This window comes from Protopterus annectens, chromosome 1.part1 (genome assembly GCF_019279795.1).
Source record: "Protopterus annectens isolate FY-2018-M chromosome 1.part1, PAN1.0, whole genome shotgun sequence".
Classification (NCBI taxonomy): Eukaryota; Metazoa; Chordata; order Ceratodontiformes; family Protopteridae; genus Protopterus; species Protopterus annectens.
The window spans coordinates 1,165,088,860-1,165,107,188 of NC_056726.1; the positions used below are offsets into that span (position 1 = coordinate 1,165,088,860).

The 18,329-nt window shown below is 39.8% G+C and overlaps 1 protein-coding gene across 1 annotated transcript in view; it reads right to left on the reverse strand.

The window, feature by feature from the left end:
• Positions 1–18,329, reverse strand: part of PRKCG (protein kinase C gamma) — a 4,166,346-nt gene that overhangs the window by 1,098,152 nt on the left and 3,049,865 nt on the right. The window contains exon 7 of the mRNA XM_044080462.1: positions 14,470–14,604. Within this exon, the coding sequence (XP_043936397.1) occupies positions 14,470–14,604 (135 nt within the window). The remainder of the gene's footprint in view (positions 1–14,469; positions 14,605–18,329) is intronic.

Below are 18,329 nucleotides of genomic sequence, written 5' to 3' on the forward strand. Positions count from 1 at the left end.
TCGGCAGTCGGACATGCCCCCTGCTTTCCTACACAGTCCTTGTTAGACTTGCGGTTGAGTCAGCGTGCCTTTGTGAATATTCATGGCACGCTGACGTCATAATGTTCAACTGCAGCCACCGAGTAAGACTTATTTAGTCTTACACGGAGGATTCGTGAATCCGGGGGTGTATGTCAAACTCTATAAACTTTACTTGGAATCTTATCCAGTACTATTTCTTTTTGTTACATTTTATTTGAATATAGGTGAATTTTGCTATTTTCTAGTTTACTGTTTGACTGCCTGATTGAGTGAGTCAATGTGCTGCAGTCTGTGTTGGTTTGTGTTTTGAAATGTGCTGCAAACTACAGAAAATATGTCTAATCACTGCAAGCAGTTTATCCACTTTATTGCATGATTGGAATGTAACACATTACTCAGAATTGAGAAGTACTTGAAGAGCTACTTAGAACACAGTAAACACAGACACAAGTTTATTAACCTTAATATAGCTCCAGAGAATCAGAAAGCCCACCTTAAATGAAAACAAACATAATTATTGCACAGAAGAAGGATACAAAAAAACTTCTGCACATGATTTTTAAAAGTCTAGAATGTAGGCATGTCATGTCTGATATGACAGAGGTGCATACCATGGGTCTGCACTAATTTCACATGAACCAGAATGAATGCTAAAAGTGACCATTGATTGTCCTTCACATCTGGAGGGGTTGATCCCAGAAAAATAATGAACTTACATGTGCAAGGTTCTTGGCCATTCCCATCAGATTCCCTTGACCTGCAGCACAGTTCCACCTCCATGGGGGATCTAGTACTGTATGCATATAGGCTGTACACTGTTTAGTACCTGCAGCATCACCATCCACATGCATGTGCAGTTGTTTCTACATTCATATTTGATCATTGCACTCTGAGCTTAATTTCTGTTTCAGAACCAGGTATACTGCTTCTAGAGTCACTGCCCATGTGGCCAGGGAATTGCCAGAGCATTTTTATGGAATCAGGAATAATGCAAGGGTTTGAGGCAGACTGCTAACTCAAGCATTAAGAATTTTGGAAGCTGGCTCAAAAAGAGACAGACAGACAGATAGATGAATAGATAATGATATAAGTATATAACAGATCCAATAATCTATTTGAATAGTTGGGGTACCTTCCAGTGCAGAGTCTAAATGCCCAGACTGTGTCCGCATATCTATTCTCTGACTGCGCTAGTTTTCTCCACCTTCCAAAGAAATTCAGTAGGTGAACTGGGTCCAAATTACCCTTAAGTATGCATGTAGTGACTAAGTGAGTAAGTGAGTGAGTGCTTGCTGAAAAAGACCCGTACCCTGTTCAGTAATGGTTTTGATGCCTTGTGTGTACTGGCTGATGGGATAAGCTCAGACATCCCGCAACTCTAGAAAAGGAACAAATAGGTTATTGGAAGAATCTCTTTTTTATTAGAACACCCACTGTGATATTCAGCTTACATAGTGAACCAGTCGAACAATAATAGTAATGGGACACAAGGGGGCTTTTGGAACAAAAGGAGTAGAGGATGCAGACAGAGATAGATACAATCAAGTTAATAACACCCCCTGATTCCCCCAGAGGGGACCTTCCTATATTCAGTTGCAGTGATGTATGTATCAAACAGTATCATGAACACTATTTTGATGGGGTGGTTGCTTTATTCCATTTAAATGCATCAATTATGTGGATGCAGTTTTAGAATTAAAATTGTTCTTAAGAATGATCAACCTTGCCATGCTTTATTATGAAAGAAGTGAGGGACATCCTTCTGGAAGGGGAATGGCTTGAAAACCTGTATGAAACCTTCCCCCTAATCCTAATTTAGTTTTATTTGAAAAATATGCATAAAGGATATCAGTAGAGATGCTTTCAACAATCAAAACTGTGAAATGTTTCAAGTTCACATTTCACGGGTTAATAGTAGGCTATTTGCCCTTGTGGGCCATTTTAAGCTTAGCCAAATTTCCTATCACAAAAGTAAATATCAAACCCTTAACTTTGTGTCTATGAAGTAAACACCTTAACCATTATGCCAACCCTTCATCCCATCTAGTCTCTCCAAGAATTTATAACACTAAGGAAATTATCACACAACAAAACCATATGGATTATGAAACCTGACAAGGGAGGGGGCATCATTTTGATGAATGTGGTAGATTATGCTGGCAAAATGTTTTTCATGAAAATAGTCAATGTGGAGTATGGGGTGTTTTCGTGAATCAGTCTTAGTAACTCATTAACATGACTATCTCTGATTTCATGATTTTATGAAGGGTGTATTACTCCCCATAAATATTGGATTGGTTCGGAGATTTTATCATAGATTAATACTAGTCTTTCTTTGATGGAGATAAACAACACCATCATTTGAAAAGCAATAATATACAATAGCTGTTGCTTTTTTAACTTAAAGTAATATGTCTTACAAGACATATAGAGGTGAAAAAGCTAGAGTTGAGAAACAGAAGACAAACATAGTTGACGGTAAAGGATTGTAGCAAAAAGGGGAAAGTTAAGTGAGTTACAGTACTAGGAAGATGAGGCTATAGAGAGATTTGAGCAGGGATGAGGCTGAACAGGAGTGATGTGCTAATCTGATACAGTATATTTGCAGTGCCTGGATTTAAGTAAGTGAGCCTTTAGCTGTAGTTTGAATGACTTTAGCGAGCAGTCCTGTCTTACTGTTAATGGAATGGAGCTCCAGGTTTTTGACACTTGATACGAGTAGAGGGAACAGCCTGCAGAGGTATTAGGTTGTGATACATGTAGAAGGTCCTTGTCAGAAAAGTACTTAGGGTGGGTTGTATGGTTGCACGAGTTTGACTGGAGATGGACAGCCATTTTGTTTGTTTTTTAGATTGTGGATAATAGGTTGTTGGGAGTGTGTGAGTATGTGATGTAGTTCAAGCCACTGGATTTCTCTGAGGGCCAAAAAGTGATGTGCTTTATGGAGGTGGCTGGCTGCAAATTTTGCGACCTTGTTGTAACACTGCTTGAGTTTTAGCCGAGTAAGTTAGATGTTTGTCTGTACTGGTTCTGAGTACAAAACTTTAGGTCTTTATTTATTACTTTGGTTTTGTTGGAAAAGGTAATAATGAAGGATGCTCTCTTTATTGTGAGGTGTTTGGGAGTGAAGAGAGTTAGTTTTGTTTTGTTTGGGTTTAGAAATAGCTGAGAGGTAGTCAGCCAATTTTCTATGGAAGTGATGGATTCTTGGGTCAGTTTTTCTAGGGAATCCGTGTTATTTTCTGAGCAGATAATGGCCGACTCATCTGTGTACTGTACTAGGGTAGCATTTTTACTGGTCATATGAAGGTCATTAACAAAGATGCTGAACAGGAATAGGTCCCAGTATGAATTGTTGTGGGACCCCAACTGCAATAGGGAGAAAGGATGAGATGTCAGTGAGGCATTTTACTGCCTGGAGTCTGTTAGAGAGGTAACTAGAAAACCAAGCTAGAGAACAGGATAGCTCACAGTATGAGTTCTTTTGGCACTTTGACTGGAGCAGGGAGAAAGTGTAAGATGTCAATGAGCCATTTTACTTCCTGGAGTCTGTTAGAGAGGTATCCTCAGGATAGACAGGACTTGTCAAGGTTTAGACTGGTGAGTTTTATAAGAGTACAGGGTGGGAGACAATTTCAAAATCTTTGGATAAATCAAGAAAGAGAGCAGACACAAGTTTACCATAATTTCTCTTTGTGTTAATAGAATTAGTGAGGTTACATAGAATGGTGGATGTGAAAACCATGCTGTGAATGAAAGATGAGTGCATTTTATTTATTTAATCTTTAACTGGGTTGGTCCCACTAGGTTTATGATCACTTTTCAGGGAAGATCCATGGTGGTATTTATAGTACTAGGAACATTTGTTCAGGATTTCAGAGAACTTCCCCTACTCTCTTCAGTAGGTGCCATGGGATCTTTTACAGCTACTTGAGCTACCACCAATTCAAACAGATGGGACCTCAATTTAATGTCTCATCTGAAGGACAACATACTCAGGGGTGCAACATACCACTTTATGCTACACTGCAGTGTCAGCAGTGAGTTTACCTGGTGTGGGATTAGAACCCACTGACACTGCATTGTGTGTGAAGTAGTGTAGGCATTAGGTCTGAGTACCTTTGTGGATGGGGAAGATGTAACACTTTTCTATAGTAAAGGTATGTAAGAGTCATTGATACAGCATTTTATTAGAATTGAGAGAGGGTAAGCTATGTCCTCTCCTACTGTTTTTTATATATTTGTCAGGTGTTAGGGAGGTAGACTTTAGTTTAAGCAGTAGGTTTTTATGATAGCAGTGGAGACTGGCTGGAGAGAGAATTTGGGAAGTTATTACGTGTTCATAGATTTGGTGACATAAGATTCATAGATTAGTACTAGCCTAACTACCCCTAGGGGCTATTTTAAGCCTAGTCACTTATCTCATGTGAAAAATCAAACCCTGTACCTTGTGTTTGTAAGGTAAACACCTTAACCATTATGCCAGCCTCCCATCTGTCATGGCATTGTTTTGCATAGAGCTGTTGAGTGAGGAAGAGACTGATTTAATACAGTTAAATTAATTAGCAATGTTGGTGGAGTTATTAGATTTGAGTGTAGCTGAATGCTGTGTTGAATGGTTAGGATTCGGAGGCTGATTTGTGGAAAATCAGCATATTTTGGGGCTTTGATCATTTTTATTTAGGAGGTTAATGTAATATGCTTTTTGTCTAAGTTAGTGTAGTATTTGGCTCTGTGTCTAAGCTCTCTGAACTTCTCATAGTTTGGCTGAGTCAAATTTTCCAGGCAGCATCTTTAAATTTCATGAGATGTTTTGTGCTTCTGGATAGCTAGGGATCAGGATTTTGGCTAATTTGTTTTCCTAAGTGGTGCCAGTTCATTTTTGACTTTAAGGAATATATTATTGCAGTGAGATACAGAGTCATTAAATAGTAGGTGCTTTAGGTTCATCCAATTATACTGTTTTAGGTATGAGATAAATGTGTCTATGTTGAAATCTGAGAGGTTGACTCACATTAAAGTGGTATTGTTTTTGGATTTTTGTTTGCTTTCTTAAGGTGAATATAGGAAGATGGTCACTTAAAGAGTATGAGAGAGTCCCACATTTAATCCTTTTTCCTGGCACAGAAGTGAGTATCCAGTCTACTGTGGTACCCTTGTTATTTTTATTGTTGAAGCAAGTGGGAGAGGAGTTCAGTTTAATTTCTCCAAGACTTTTGGATTTCCGATACCATGATGGGACTGGACCTCATTCCTAAGTCAAAGTATAATTAAAGTTCATGAAATTAGTATTGTTTCAATCTTTGTTAGCCAAAAGTACTATATGCAGCACCTGCAATGTGCCCAGAACGGACTCCTTCTGCAATTCATATGGATTTGTCTATGTTCATAGGTTCATAGTAGGTTACTAGGCTAATGGCCCTAGAGCCCTTACAAGGCAAGCCATATTTATCCTGAGTTACCCCATTTGTCAGTGGTTAGGTAAGTGACATTTGCAGAGGTAAGGGTCTATGGAAGTTAATACCAACTTCTTCTGTCCAGGAGGGACATGGGCACCATCCCTGGAGTGAATTTGCAGTCACTCTTCCATTGATCTAGGTTGCATTTGAAGAGGGTCAGGGAGGAGCTCTGTTTCATATGAACTGGAAACTTGTTCCAGAAAAGTGGCAGTCTCTGGGAGATGTATTTATCTCTCCAGCATGACTTGTTCATGTCAGAGTCTAGGTTATGATCCCTGGAGCAATTTACCCTCATGCAGTTTGAATTACAAATGTGTAACATTTTCATCAGGGCCGGGTCAGAGACTGCCCTGTAAGCCTGGCACAAGTCATCCCTTTGCAACCTGTAGGAGACAGAATACAGTGGCAAGGTTTTCAGTCTTTTGGCATAAGACTTGTTTTGTGTACCCTGTAATTTCTTGGTGAGAAACCTCTGTGGTCTCTCCAACTGTTGCAGATATCTGGTGAGGCACATGCAAAAGGGAGGCAACATAACTAAATACGACTATAAATTAGTGTATACCAAGATTGTATATTCACAGCTTTATAGATTCATAGGTGTTTACTAGGCTAACAACCACAAGGGCCATTTTAAGCCCTAGCCATGCTCCCAAAACTCTAACAAGTTCTGATACACCTGATAAGTGTAAGCACGGCTTGGGAGATGAAACATTTACAAGGGGCCTGGGAGATGACCATTTACAGGTTGCCTATGTCCATTACAGACATAGGTGTCAACCAGGGATGAATTTCCTGTTCCTCATCCAGTTGCCCAAGTTACACTTGAATTGGGTTAGGGAGGAACTCTGCTTCACATGAATGGGGAGCCTGTTCCAGAGAAGAGGTAGTCTCTAGGATACATACCTGTATCTCCAGCAGGTCCTATTTATATCACAGGCAAGGTATAGGTCTTTAGAATGGGTAATTCTGGTGCTGTTTATTTTGTAGATATGTAGGATGTCCATCAGAGTGGGGCCTGAAAATTCCCTGTATGCCAGGCATAAATGTCCTCTCAAATGCCTGTAGGAGACAGAATATAGGGATAGGGCCTTGAGGCAGTCTGCACAGGACATTTTACTTATGTCCTGTATTTTTTTTAGTGAGGAATCTCTGTGGATATTCTAATTGTTGGATATGCCTGGTCAGAGACATAACCAAGAAGGCACTGTACTCAATGGTAGGTCTGATGAATGTCAAATACAATGAAACAATGACTTCCTTGGACCTAGATGTCATACCTTTTTTATATATTGTGCAACACAGAAAGATTTCCTCACTACTGGAGACAAGGGATGATCAAAGGCTAAATTACTGTTTTCCTAAGTCCCTGACTACTGGTCAGTTCTAAGGGGTGTGTTGTCAATATGATAGTTACCAGGGGTGGATATTATTATGCATTTCTTGGCATTTAGTTTTAGTCCATGGCTCTGACACCAGTTGTTTGTCTGTACCAGCTCTTCCTGGAAAACATTCCAGTCAGTGTGGGATTCAAAGGCAGCTTCTAATTTGCAATCATCTGCAAATTTTGTGAGCCAAAGACCACTGACATTGGCCTTGATTACAGAGAAGTACTGCAAATGCCAAAAATATGAGAGGTTGAAGGACTGATCCCTGAGGGACTCCACTCGTGACTGGCCTCTTTACAGAGGTAGACTCCTCAATTATAACTTCCTGGGTCCTGTCTGTGAGACAGTTGGCTATTTACTAGGTGACGTATGAGTTTGTAACTAGCCTCTTGAATTTGTCAACAATGCCCAAGTGGGGTATCGCATCAAATGCCTTGCCAGGTCAAGGTAGGCAGTGTGAACCATTCTGCCCTCTTCAGTTGCTTTGGTGACCTTCTCAAAGAATTACTTTGAAACTTACTGTTTCGTTTGTCTTGGTTGGCTCTGTCCCGCTCCGTTCGCCCTCGCTAATGCTCGGGCTCTCTCTGCTCCCCTGCCCTGCCCCCTATTCCCTCCCACCCCCACTACCTCTACATTTATAGTAATCACAGCCACACCCACAGCTCACCCTCACATCACCTCCAGCAATCACAGCTCCTCAAGTCATATCACATTATACCACACAAACTTGCTCCACACAAAATACTCCCAATCACTCTCATCCCCACTAGGCATTTTTTACATCACCCACACTACTTCCCCATCCACATATAGTGCAACCCTATAATTCCTATTCAGACCCCCCCCACCTAGAAACAACTTTATAACCATGACTATCACACAACTAAGTCTAGTCTGTCTTCTCATAATTCTTTACAACACCACAAGTTATCACTCTAGCAATATCCCTAAACTTAGTTGCACAACACTGCATTATGCACTCTCGTATACAAACACCACACATTATAATAATATCTGCCCACAGTTATTCAAGAACTACAGGACTAAACACATATGCTCTCATTCCTACTCCAAAAAAACACAATACTTTCTCACACTCCTCACCAAACTCCAACATCTGTATAACCATTTTAACTCCAGGCTCACCATAAGTGGGGATATCCACCCCGACCCAGGCCCAAATCCATCCTGTCCAACTCAAACTGCTACAACACAAATGTCGGAACATAACACCCCCACTTTCTTCATCCCTGGGCAAATCAACAACAGCAGGAAAACCAACCATCTTTTAATGCTAAATATTAATATTAGAAGTATCAAAAATAAAATACCTGAACTCCAGGCCACAATAGCACACTACTCCCCAGACATAGTTGCTTTAACAGAAACCTGGCTAAATGAAAACATAGCTAACTCAGAAGTTCTCCCTACCGGCTACAATATCATTAGACAAGACAGAGCACTTCGTAAAGGGGGTGGAACTGCCTTACTGTACAAGTCAAACTTAACTGTCCGTCAATTACCAAACTCCTACTCCTCCCCCAATAATTGGGACATACTTATCTCAGAACTTCAACTTCACCCTAAAAAGGTTGTCACCACAATTGTGATCTATATTCCACCTGGTAATACACCTGCTAGCCTTGAAGACTTCTTATCCTGGTGTTTTTCCACATACTCACAAGAAACCCTTATTCTGGGGGACTTCAACCTAGATTGGTTCACCTGTATATCAGAACCACCAAGTAATTTAATAAATCTCCATGGCTAGCAGCAGCTAGTCCAAATTCCAACTAGATGTGATAAAAAATCTAAAAGGGAATCCATCCTTGATTGGATCCTAACTAACAACCCCACATTGTACCCTCACACAGGCAGTCTCCCAGACAACTTAAGTGACCACAACATAATATATTTTATACGTAGTAGAACAAGCATGTGCAAAACCACTAACTATATATCCACTAGAAACACAAAACAATTCTCTCCTGAGGTCCTCAACACTTTACTCTGTAACTGTGACTGGACCCCCCTAAAAACCCTCCCACTTGACCAGGCTGTAGCTTATTTCAACAAAATATTTCTACAACACCTAGACACTGTCGCTCCATTGCGCAAAATCAAGGTTAGAACCTCTACAAACCCCTGGCTCAGTAAAGAAACCAAACAAATCCTCAAGTCCAGAGGCACTGTCTGGCTTTACTATCAAAAAAACAAAGAAACACAAAGCCTAACTAAGTACCAGGAAATGCGCAACCGTGCAAAAAAATGCATTAGGCTGGACAAAAAATCCTACTACACAACATTACAAACTAAATACCAACACAACCCGCAAAAATTTTGGAAGACTGTAAACCAGCTACTAAAATCCACCCAAAAGGCTACCCCCAAACCAACCACCCCTGACACTAAAGTTCCCATTGAAACACAATTCAACTCCCACTTTGTGAACTCAGTTCTATCCTTAGTATCACAGGACAGTTCCTTCCTCACTATCCCCCCCCAACACAAATAACACTAACACAAGCTTTACCCTCAAAACAGTTTCCACCACTTCAATCAAAAGCATGCTCTCCAAACTAAAAACCTCATCAACAGCAGCCAACCTACTCCCCAGCTATTTCTTGAAACTCACAGCAGATGCTATTGCTATCCCAGTCTCCACTCTCATAAACAGATCAATTGTTGAAAACTATGTGCCAAAACTCTGGAAAACATCCTATGTTACACCCATACATAAAAGGCGGGACCTCCACTGAACTTAATAACTACAGACCCATTGCTTTACTCTCCCCCCTGGCCAAAAGCCTAGAAAAATGCATCCATACTCAGATGTGAAGCTATCTCCTAGACAGCAACATCCTGTCACCTACTCAGCATGGTTTCAGACCTGCCCATAGTACCACTACAGCTCTCCTCCGCTTCACAGACACAGTAAACCATCTCAAAAATGAAGGCCTACAAGTGGCAACTCTTTTTTTTGGATATGTCCAAAGCATTTGACACAGTCTCACACCAAATCCTGCTAAACAAACTAAACCAATATCATCTATCAAATTCCACTCTTACCTGGTTCCAAAGCTACTTAACTGACAGGTACCAAGCTGTGAAATGGGAAAATTCTCTCTTTCCTCAGCTGCCCATAACTATAGGAGTCCCACAGGGTTCTGTCTTAGGACCACTACTATTCACAGTCTTCACAAATGACCTCCATACCTCCACACAGCATGCATCTATAATTCAGTATGCAGATGACACTACACTACCTTAATCTGTGCTGCTCAAAACATTCCCACCCTCCTGCAAACAACTCAACTAACATTCTCTGACGTTGAAAACTACCTTACCAAAGCCCAACTTATCCTCAATCCAAAGAAAACTCAGCTTATGATTATAACCAGTCCTAACAAAAACACTAACAGTCAATTCACTATCTACTCCACTAATGCTACTCCAATTGCTCCACTGGCACAGGCTAAGCTATTGGGAATAACCATAGACTCCCACCTAAAATGTGATAGTCATCTCAACTTAACTATTAAAAAAGTACATGCCAAACTGGGGTCGCTCTGCCGTATCAAACCATTTCTTACCAACAACACAAGATCAGCCATTGCTTGGTTCCAACTTCTATCCACCCTACACTATGTGTCTCCCATTCTGACTAATCTCAACAAAACTGAACTAAGCAAAATGGAAGCCTGCTATAACAGAATTGCCCGCTTTGCTGCAAATTGCTCATATAGAACTCATCACTGTACTGCTTTGAGACAGCTCCACTGGCTTGAACTGCCCAACCTCCTAACCTAAAATCAGCTCTGCCTCTGTCATTCTATCTATTACCTCCCCAATAAGTGTCCTGCCCTCAAAAACCTAGTACAACATCACTCAGCCAAAAGGCCTCTTAGATCATCAAGCAAACTACTACTAGAAGTCACCAACAGCTACAATAGCTTTGGAGATGCACTATATAGTAGTTCAGTGGCTAAAAAATGGAACTCTGTCCCTACAAGCATTCAAAACACATCATCCAAAGCCTATTTTAAAGACCTCATCAGGCAACATCTCAAGGAAAATTGGCAGTGCCATGATTGCTCCCCAGGCTAGTGAAAGCAGATAACACATACATACAAAATCTAGAGCACTTGATAATAGTTTTCAATCTTACTCACAAACACTGGTTAATCTACAATGTATGCACTGTACCTGTGTACTATGTATGTATTCTACCTATGTTCCAAATTTCAGCTGTACATCACAAATCTATTAATTACCTTTATTTTTAAAATTAATATTTTTTTGTTTGTTCTCTCCACTGTAACTATTTATGTGCCGCATACCACTGTAAAAACATGTCACCTGTAATTTGTGTGTATACTGATCATGTCTAAATAACTAAATGTGTCTGTAATTTTTCTTTGTGGAGCTTTTCTCCCCGGGCCTCTGCTGAAAAAGGGCCTTTTCGGCTCAGTCAGACACCCCCGGTTAACAAATGTAAAATAAATAAAATAAATAATTCCAAAAGGTTGAGTAGGCATGACCTGACCTTGTTGAAACCAAACTGGGTTCAGTCCAGTGTCTGCAGGTTAACTATATCACTGTTGATCATTATCATGATAATTCTTTCCATGGCTTTACATATTTATTTATTTTATTTTTTTATTTAACATTTGTTGACCGGGAAAGTCCGACTAGGTTCCACAGATCCTGTTTTCAGTGGAGGCCCGGGGAGAAATGCTCCAGAAGCATGTCTTTAGAATGTGGGAGGAAACCGGAGTACCCGGAGGAAACCCACGCGAACACAGGGAGAACATGCAAACTCCACACAGAAGGCTCCCCAGCCAAGAATCGAACCGGAGCACCTCTTGCTGTGAGGCAACAGCATTAACCGCTGCACTATTGCACCGCCCATATATGGGCCGCCGCACATATAAGACTGGTGAGACTTATGTGTCTGTAGTTTCCAGGGTTTGTAGATGGCCTACCTTTGTGCAGAGGGGTAACTGTTGCTGTTCTCCATTCATGGGGCACAAACCCTTTTTGGAGGCTACAGTTAAACAGCAATTCCAGTGGCCTGATATGTCATGTTTCATGCTATTTAGAAGGCATCTCAGATATTGTTTGGGCCCATTAATACAATGTTCTTGGCCTTATGGAGAGCATTAAGGACCTGTTACCTAGTGATAGCAGAATGAGCTATATTTGATGGTATTTCCTGAGGGAAGGCTGAGGGGGAGAGAGGGGTAAAGTTGGAGCTGAATTTATCAGCCAGTAGGTTTGCTATATCTTCTGGCTCAGTATAGGTCACTATTATTCCTCACATTGTACGGGCCTCTTTGAAACTGATTACATACATACATCTGCAGTCATAGGAATGCATACATATCTGCTGACCTCACAAGATCCAAGCATAGTGAAAATTTTGAAACATGAGGAGAATAGGTCTAAAATGACTTCCCTTCTTCGTTTAACAGAAGCATATCAGTGTCAAGTGGGAATGGAAATCAAACCAGAAGTAGATAAAAATTAGTCAACAACTGAATGTGCCAAAAACAAAAGAACGAATGTAAGGTGCAGGATCAGATGAGAAGGCAAGAGCTGTGGAAAATGCATAAATGAAGTTGCAAGTACAGAAAACATCTGGAAGAACCTCGTGTTTGATTGGGATTTGACACAGGAATGGTTAAGGAGAGGTGAATTTAAACCAAGAGATGAAAGGTTAATGTTGGCGGCTCACAATCATGGACTATGTTCATCTTGGTTCAGAAAGTCCATTGGACATGTGGGAGAAACAGAAAAATGCAAGTTCTGTAAAACAGAACTGGAAACAGTCACACATCTTGCTGCTGGGTGTGATAAATTAAGGAAGAGGGCCTGTACACCGAAAGGCATCATTTCTTAAGACTGTTGCACTGGGGATTGTGCAAACATTACAATATTGAAGTGGCTGAGAAGCATCAAAAATATGATCCACAAAGAATTACAGAGAATGATGAAGTACATATTACATGGGATTGCTCATTACCAAAAGTTCATAAAACAGAAGAAAGAAAACCAGCTATAGTCGTCCATGAAAATAAGACAAAAGTAGCATCGATCACTGAAATCGCTACACCCAGTGATTACCTATAGAGAGACATAAAGTAATAAAATACCAGGAATTGCGAGTAGAAATTAGAGTAATGTGGAGGAAGGACACCCAGACAGTTCCAATAGTATTAGGAGCAATAAGTGTCATAAAAAAGAATTTGCAGTTGTATTTAGATATGTTACCAGTACATGTAACTCCATATGAATTACAGAAGGAGTCAATTCTGAGCACATTGCAGGTGCTGCAAAAAGCACTTTTGCTAACATCAAAGAGTGAAACAATACCAATTTCAAAAACTTTAATTATACCTTGACATAGGAATGGGGTCTATTCCCATCATGGCACTAGAAACCCACACGACTTGGAGAAATTAAACCAGCTCTACCTGTAGGGTAGATGGGAGAATGCAGACCTGACATGGACAGCCATCCTGCTGAGCATTTGTGGTCAAGACAGTACACACCTGGGGATTCAATCCAATTTTTAACAGAGTATAGAGAGACACAAAGACATAAAATATCAAGATTTGCAAGGAAAAATGAGAGCAATGTAGAAGAAAGATGCCCAACAGTTACAAAAGTATTATGAGTGAGATAACTAATAAAAAATAATTTACAGTCATACTTAAATATGGTACTAATACATGTCACCCCATATGAACTGCAGAAGAAGGTAATTCTGGGTGTATTGCTAGTGCTGACAAGAGCACACTTGGATACATAAAAGACTGAAACAAGACTGATTTCATAAACTTTAATTACATCTCAATTAGGAATGGGGTCCATTCCTGTCAAGGTATTAGAAACCTAGAAGACTTGGAGAAATTAAGCTGAGAGAATCCATAGCAATGGATGAGCATGCAGCAGAACTCAAACAGACAGTGATACCCACTCACACAGTATTTTGAGTATTGCTTGCAGTAGACCCAAATGCACATGCATACAGTCCCAGCCCCCAAACTCATGAAACCTACATTACAGCAACACCTGTGTATAGCTTAGTATTACAGGCAGTAAGCAATCTGACTTCACATCAGGTACAAGTTGAAGTATCTAGTCCCATATACAGGTAGCACCACTGCTTCACCAAAACTTTTCTTTGAATTCACTGAGATTTTTCATTAATTCAACATTTAGCAATGCAAACCTCACCAATGTAATACTGAATTAATTGAATGTAGAAAGTTCAATTCTCCTTTTATAGCTAAATGTAAGACTGTGGTATTTCCCAATAACATACGTCAAATTGGGACTTGCAAAACCCTAGCCTTTGGATTCAGGCAAGCAGTAACTGCTTGGCATAGCATGTACAGCATGCACAAGCCCTTATGAAGTATGGTTCAGGGTCTCCTGATTTGTTCTAGTACATATATTACTAGTATACTATTAATCTGAGCACCGTACTGATAAAAAAGAGATAGGTGGATGTGTCCAAACAGTAATAAGCATTATGAATTCAAACTGTTTTCCTTTTCTCCACACTGACAACATTAATTTGTAAGAAAAACACTTACCAGTCATCAACAGGATGCTTTAAAATTTCTGAGACACCAAAGGACATTGCTCCCATAAAATCATTACGAGTTGTTCGGTCCCAATCCCACACTTCAATTGACAAGCGCCGATCTTTATCTGTTGGTTTCAGAGTACTAAAGTAGAGAAAAACAAGATATGGAATATAGCATCAAGTACAGAAGAATTTTTATCAGAATAAATTAGCACCATATTTTTATCCCAGAAATGTTTTTATATTACCTTTACCGATTTCTACAACAATACTCTATACATATACTTCTGTGCATAACCAAAACATCCATGAACTCTAAGAACAAAGAGTGCACTGACATTTCAAATGTATTTTAACCTACCCCAACAGTGTACTGTCTCTTAAATGAGAAAAAAATAATTCAAATATGAAAGGACAACTTAAAATTGCAATAGCTCATGAGCTCATGCATGATGCATCAGATTTTAGGATGTTTGAAGTAACATAGCAGAGAGCTGCCATCATCTTCTTCTAAATTTTGTATCCCAATTCTGATTTAGATGAATGCATGACCTCTCCGAGGCATTACATCATCCTCGGGGAGGGGAACACTGAAGGCTGTGCTTTGCAATGCCATAAGAGTATCTGCAATATTCCTACTATATCAGAAACAGGTAATGTTACATAATGAGGCCTTGGCACCCCACTGAGTCCCAGTATTGTGAAGTACCACAGCACCACCTGTGGGCTAGCACGTGCATTGCAGGCCATCCTGCACAACAGCACCATCTCTGTTACAGATGGTACAATCCATGCATGTTTGACTAGTATCAAGACTGTAATTTATGCATTCCACAGTCACTGGACAAGGATAGGCAGGATGGGGTACTAGCCCATCAGGGAATAGCATAATTATTTAACAAAGTTATCTTGAAGTATCACTAATGGTATTTTGGGATAACTCATTACCACTTTATAGCACATAAAAAAAGCAACTTCGTCCCGGCTCAGTGTAATAAACCAACAAAAACAAAAAACACCTAGAAACACTTAGGAAGAATCCAGGCAGGTGATCGTTTTTAGCGTAAGCAAAATTTAATGGCCACTATTCATCCAAAGGACTTCTTCAGAAACATACAAATCAAAATAACAATAAACTTCTTTAAATAATCAATACAATAAACTTGTGCCCAATCAATGTTAAAAGACAATTAAATTACCTAGAATTAACTATTCAAACTCCTTATAAAACTTTGCAGTTCAAAAAAAAATAAGAAAAAAAACTAATCAATAATAAATGTATAAAAAATAAACTAGGTAGATACTAATCCCTGTTATCTTTTAAAAAAAACATTTAATGTTTACTGTGTCATTTAAATTAGGGGGCAGATGTGAGGCCAACCAAAGCTCATTACCACTTTATAGCACATATAAGCTTTACTGCTAGTACTCCCCAGTGGTCTCACAACAACAGCAAAACAACTCCATCTGTATGGGGAATTTGGTGTTACATGCAAACCCACTTCTCATAATGTACTGCCTGCAGTAACAGTTTCCTCTTACATGTGGAACTGTTGCATCACCAAATCTACCTATAAACATTTATGGGTACTCTTTTGTTTAGGGGCTTTGCATCAACATACTTTAATTGCTAAACTCATAAGAGCTTGTGTCACAAGTCTAAGTCCCCTTTTGAAATCAGATTAGGGCTCTGCCAGTCCTCACTAATGTATTCAAAAGGAGGACTTGTGAAGCCCTTGGTTTTGAAAATGAGTTTGTGATAACTGCTCAGTGTAGCATGTTATCCCATGTCCAAAAATATTTTAAAATTTGACAGCATGTCCCTTATTTAATTAAAACTGAGTTTGCTCAACCTATATTTCTACACCAATATCTCCATCCTTTTTCTATTGATTGCATTATTCTTCTCAGCCTGTTTTCCCATGCTACAGAATTCTAACCATCTCCTTATCACTGTCAGTCCACCTTTGCTTCCACTTGTCCTAACAGTTCCTGCTGTACACCCTCATCTTTCTCCTAACCTTTTTCTTCACCTCCTCACTACTCTCATTTCAAGTCATGTCTAATTCGTAACTCTCCATTCCCAACTTTTCTAACTTTTCCTACCAACCTATCTGTCTAACTTCAGTTTTTGCCTATCTATAAAATCATATATTTGACCAACTCCATCATCAATAACAACTCCTTTCTTTCTTCCGTTGACCATCTTATCTCTTTCTCCTCCCTCCCAAAGTAACAGATTAACAGACTTTCTTCTTGGTCTTTTCCATATACCCTTGTTCAAATGTCCTGCATATCACCCCCCCCCCCCCAGCATCTTCATATTGCACCACAAATGTACATGATTTATCTCCTTCTACTCCATATTTTACAGCAAGCTGCTTCTAACTATCAGTCTTCCTTAATTTGCTCTGGTATCTAAGACCACACCAATACAATCATTATAAATGCATAAGATACACTGGACCCACATTCCCCATGTTTTGCACCACACAGCAAACCTCTTCCTGTACTGACATCACATTCTTCTTCTTTGCTCGTCACTGCTTCAGTCACTCCACACCAGTTTCCCACCCCTTTTCCCTGAGTTATTTATAAATTAAATCAGTCCTTTTCTCCAGTCTTATCCATTCCATCTTAATACACCTCTCCTAAAAGTCCTGTCTACTGAGCCTACCTCCCCTCTCTTTTCCCTGCGATAAAGTAACCTATTACATACTAATGTCATAGTCACCCTTTTTCAAAATTCCAAAAATCTCTAAATTCTCCAGCCTGTTCTTCATCATGCATGTATTCCACGTATTTCATTCCTTTCAACCACCACTCACCTAACCTCTCCATAAACATCAGTTGCATTCTTCTTCCAACTCACATAAACTCTGTAAATTAGAAATCCGTCTTCTTCTTTTCATTTCACAAAAAGCTACATTGCTTTCTTTGTGCCTTCTTCTACCTTTCTTACATTTTCCCCACTTTTCACCTCTATCAGGCCACCCATCTCATCAAACCCTCTTTGACTCTCATCTGCTGAGCTATGTTAACATCCACAGCATTCCCTTTTTGGAAGTTTCATTCTCCATTGTCTCTCCACTTTCCTCCCCCTTTAACAAGCCCTGACAATCCTACTTACTCTACCTGTTCAAACACATCTATTTCATGTCCTCTGCACTTCCGTTAACCTCCTATCCTGCAGACTAACATTTACATGATTCAAGAAATATAATGCAAAGTGCAAAATCATTATCCTTAGCACCTCACTTCTTCCCCAGTGACCGTTATCTGCTGGGTCATCTGTCTATCATTCCCACTATCCTTTTCTTGAGCAACTTCCAATTATTGACCCTAATCTCCTTGTTCTCACACTAAACCTTTATACCTAAATGCTTTTCCCATTCCTATCTGCAAGCCCAACCTCAGAGAACCATTTCTGCTCATCAGTGGCACCCCAGATTTTTGGTTCTTTTTGGTCATTTTTCTGTCTTATACTCTGGCCCAAATAAACCTTCAATGAAATTCTCCATTTACCCTAAACTGAGCACTATGTCTGCTACATGTACCATATATCCTCATTAACATTATCTCCTGGATTACCACCCACTCCAAAGTCTTCATCAAACATATCTACTTCACTGTGCTAAAAGTCTTGTATACAAGGCCGTCCCTGCCTTTGCATTACTAACCATCGCCACCAAACTAACAACGTTTAAAGTCAATCTCCAAAGTTCCTTAAATGGTACTTCCCAAAACCAACCTGTGCATGTCCAATAATCCCTACTAGCACTTTCTTCAGCATAGTAGCCAACACCATTGCTAACAACTTGGCATCCACAGTGTTTCTTTCTCTAAGTCTTGGTGTAATGAAAGAGG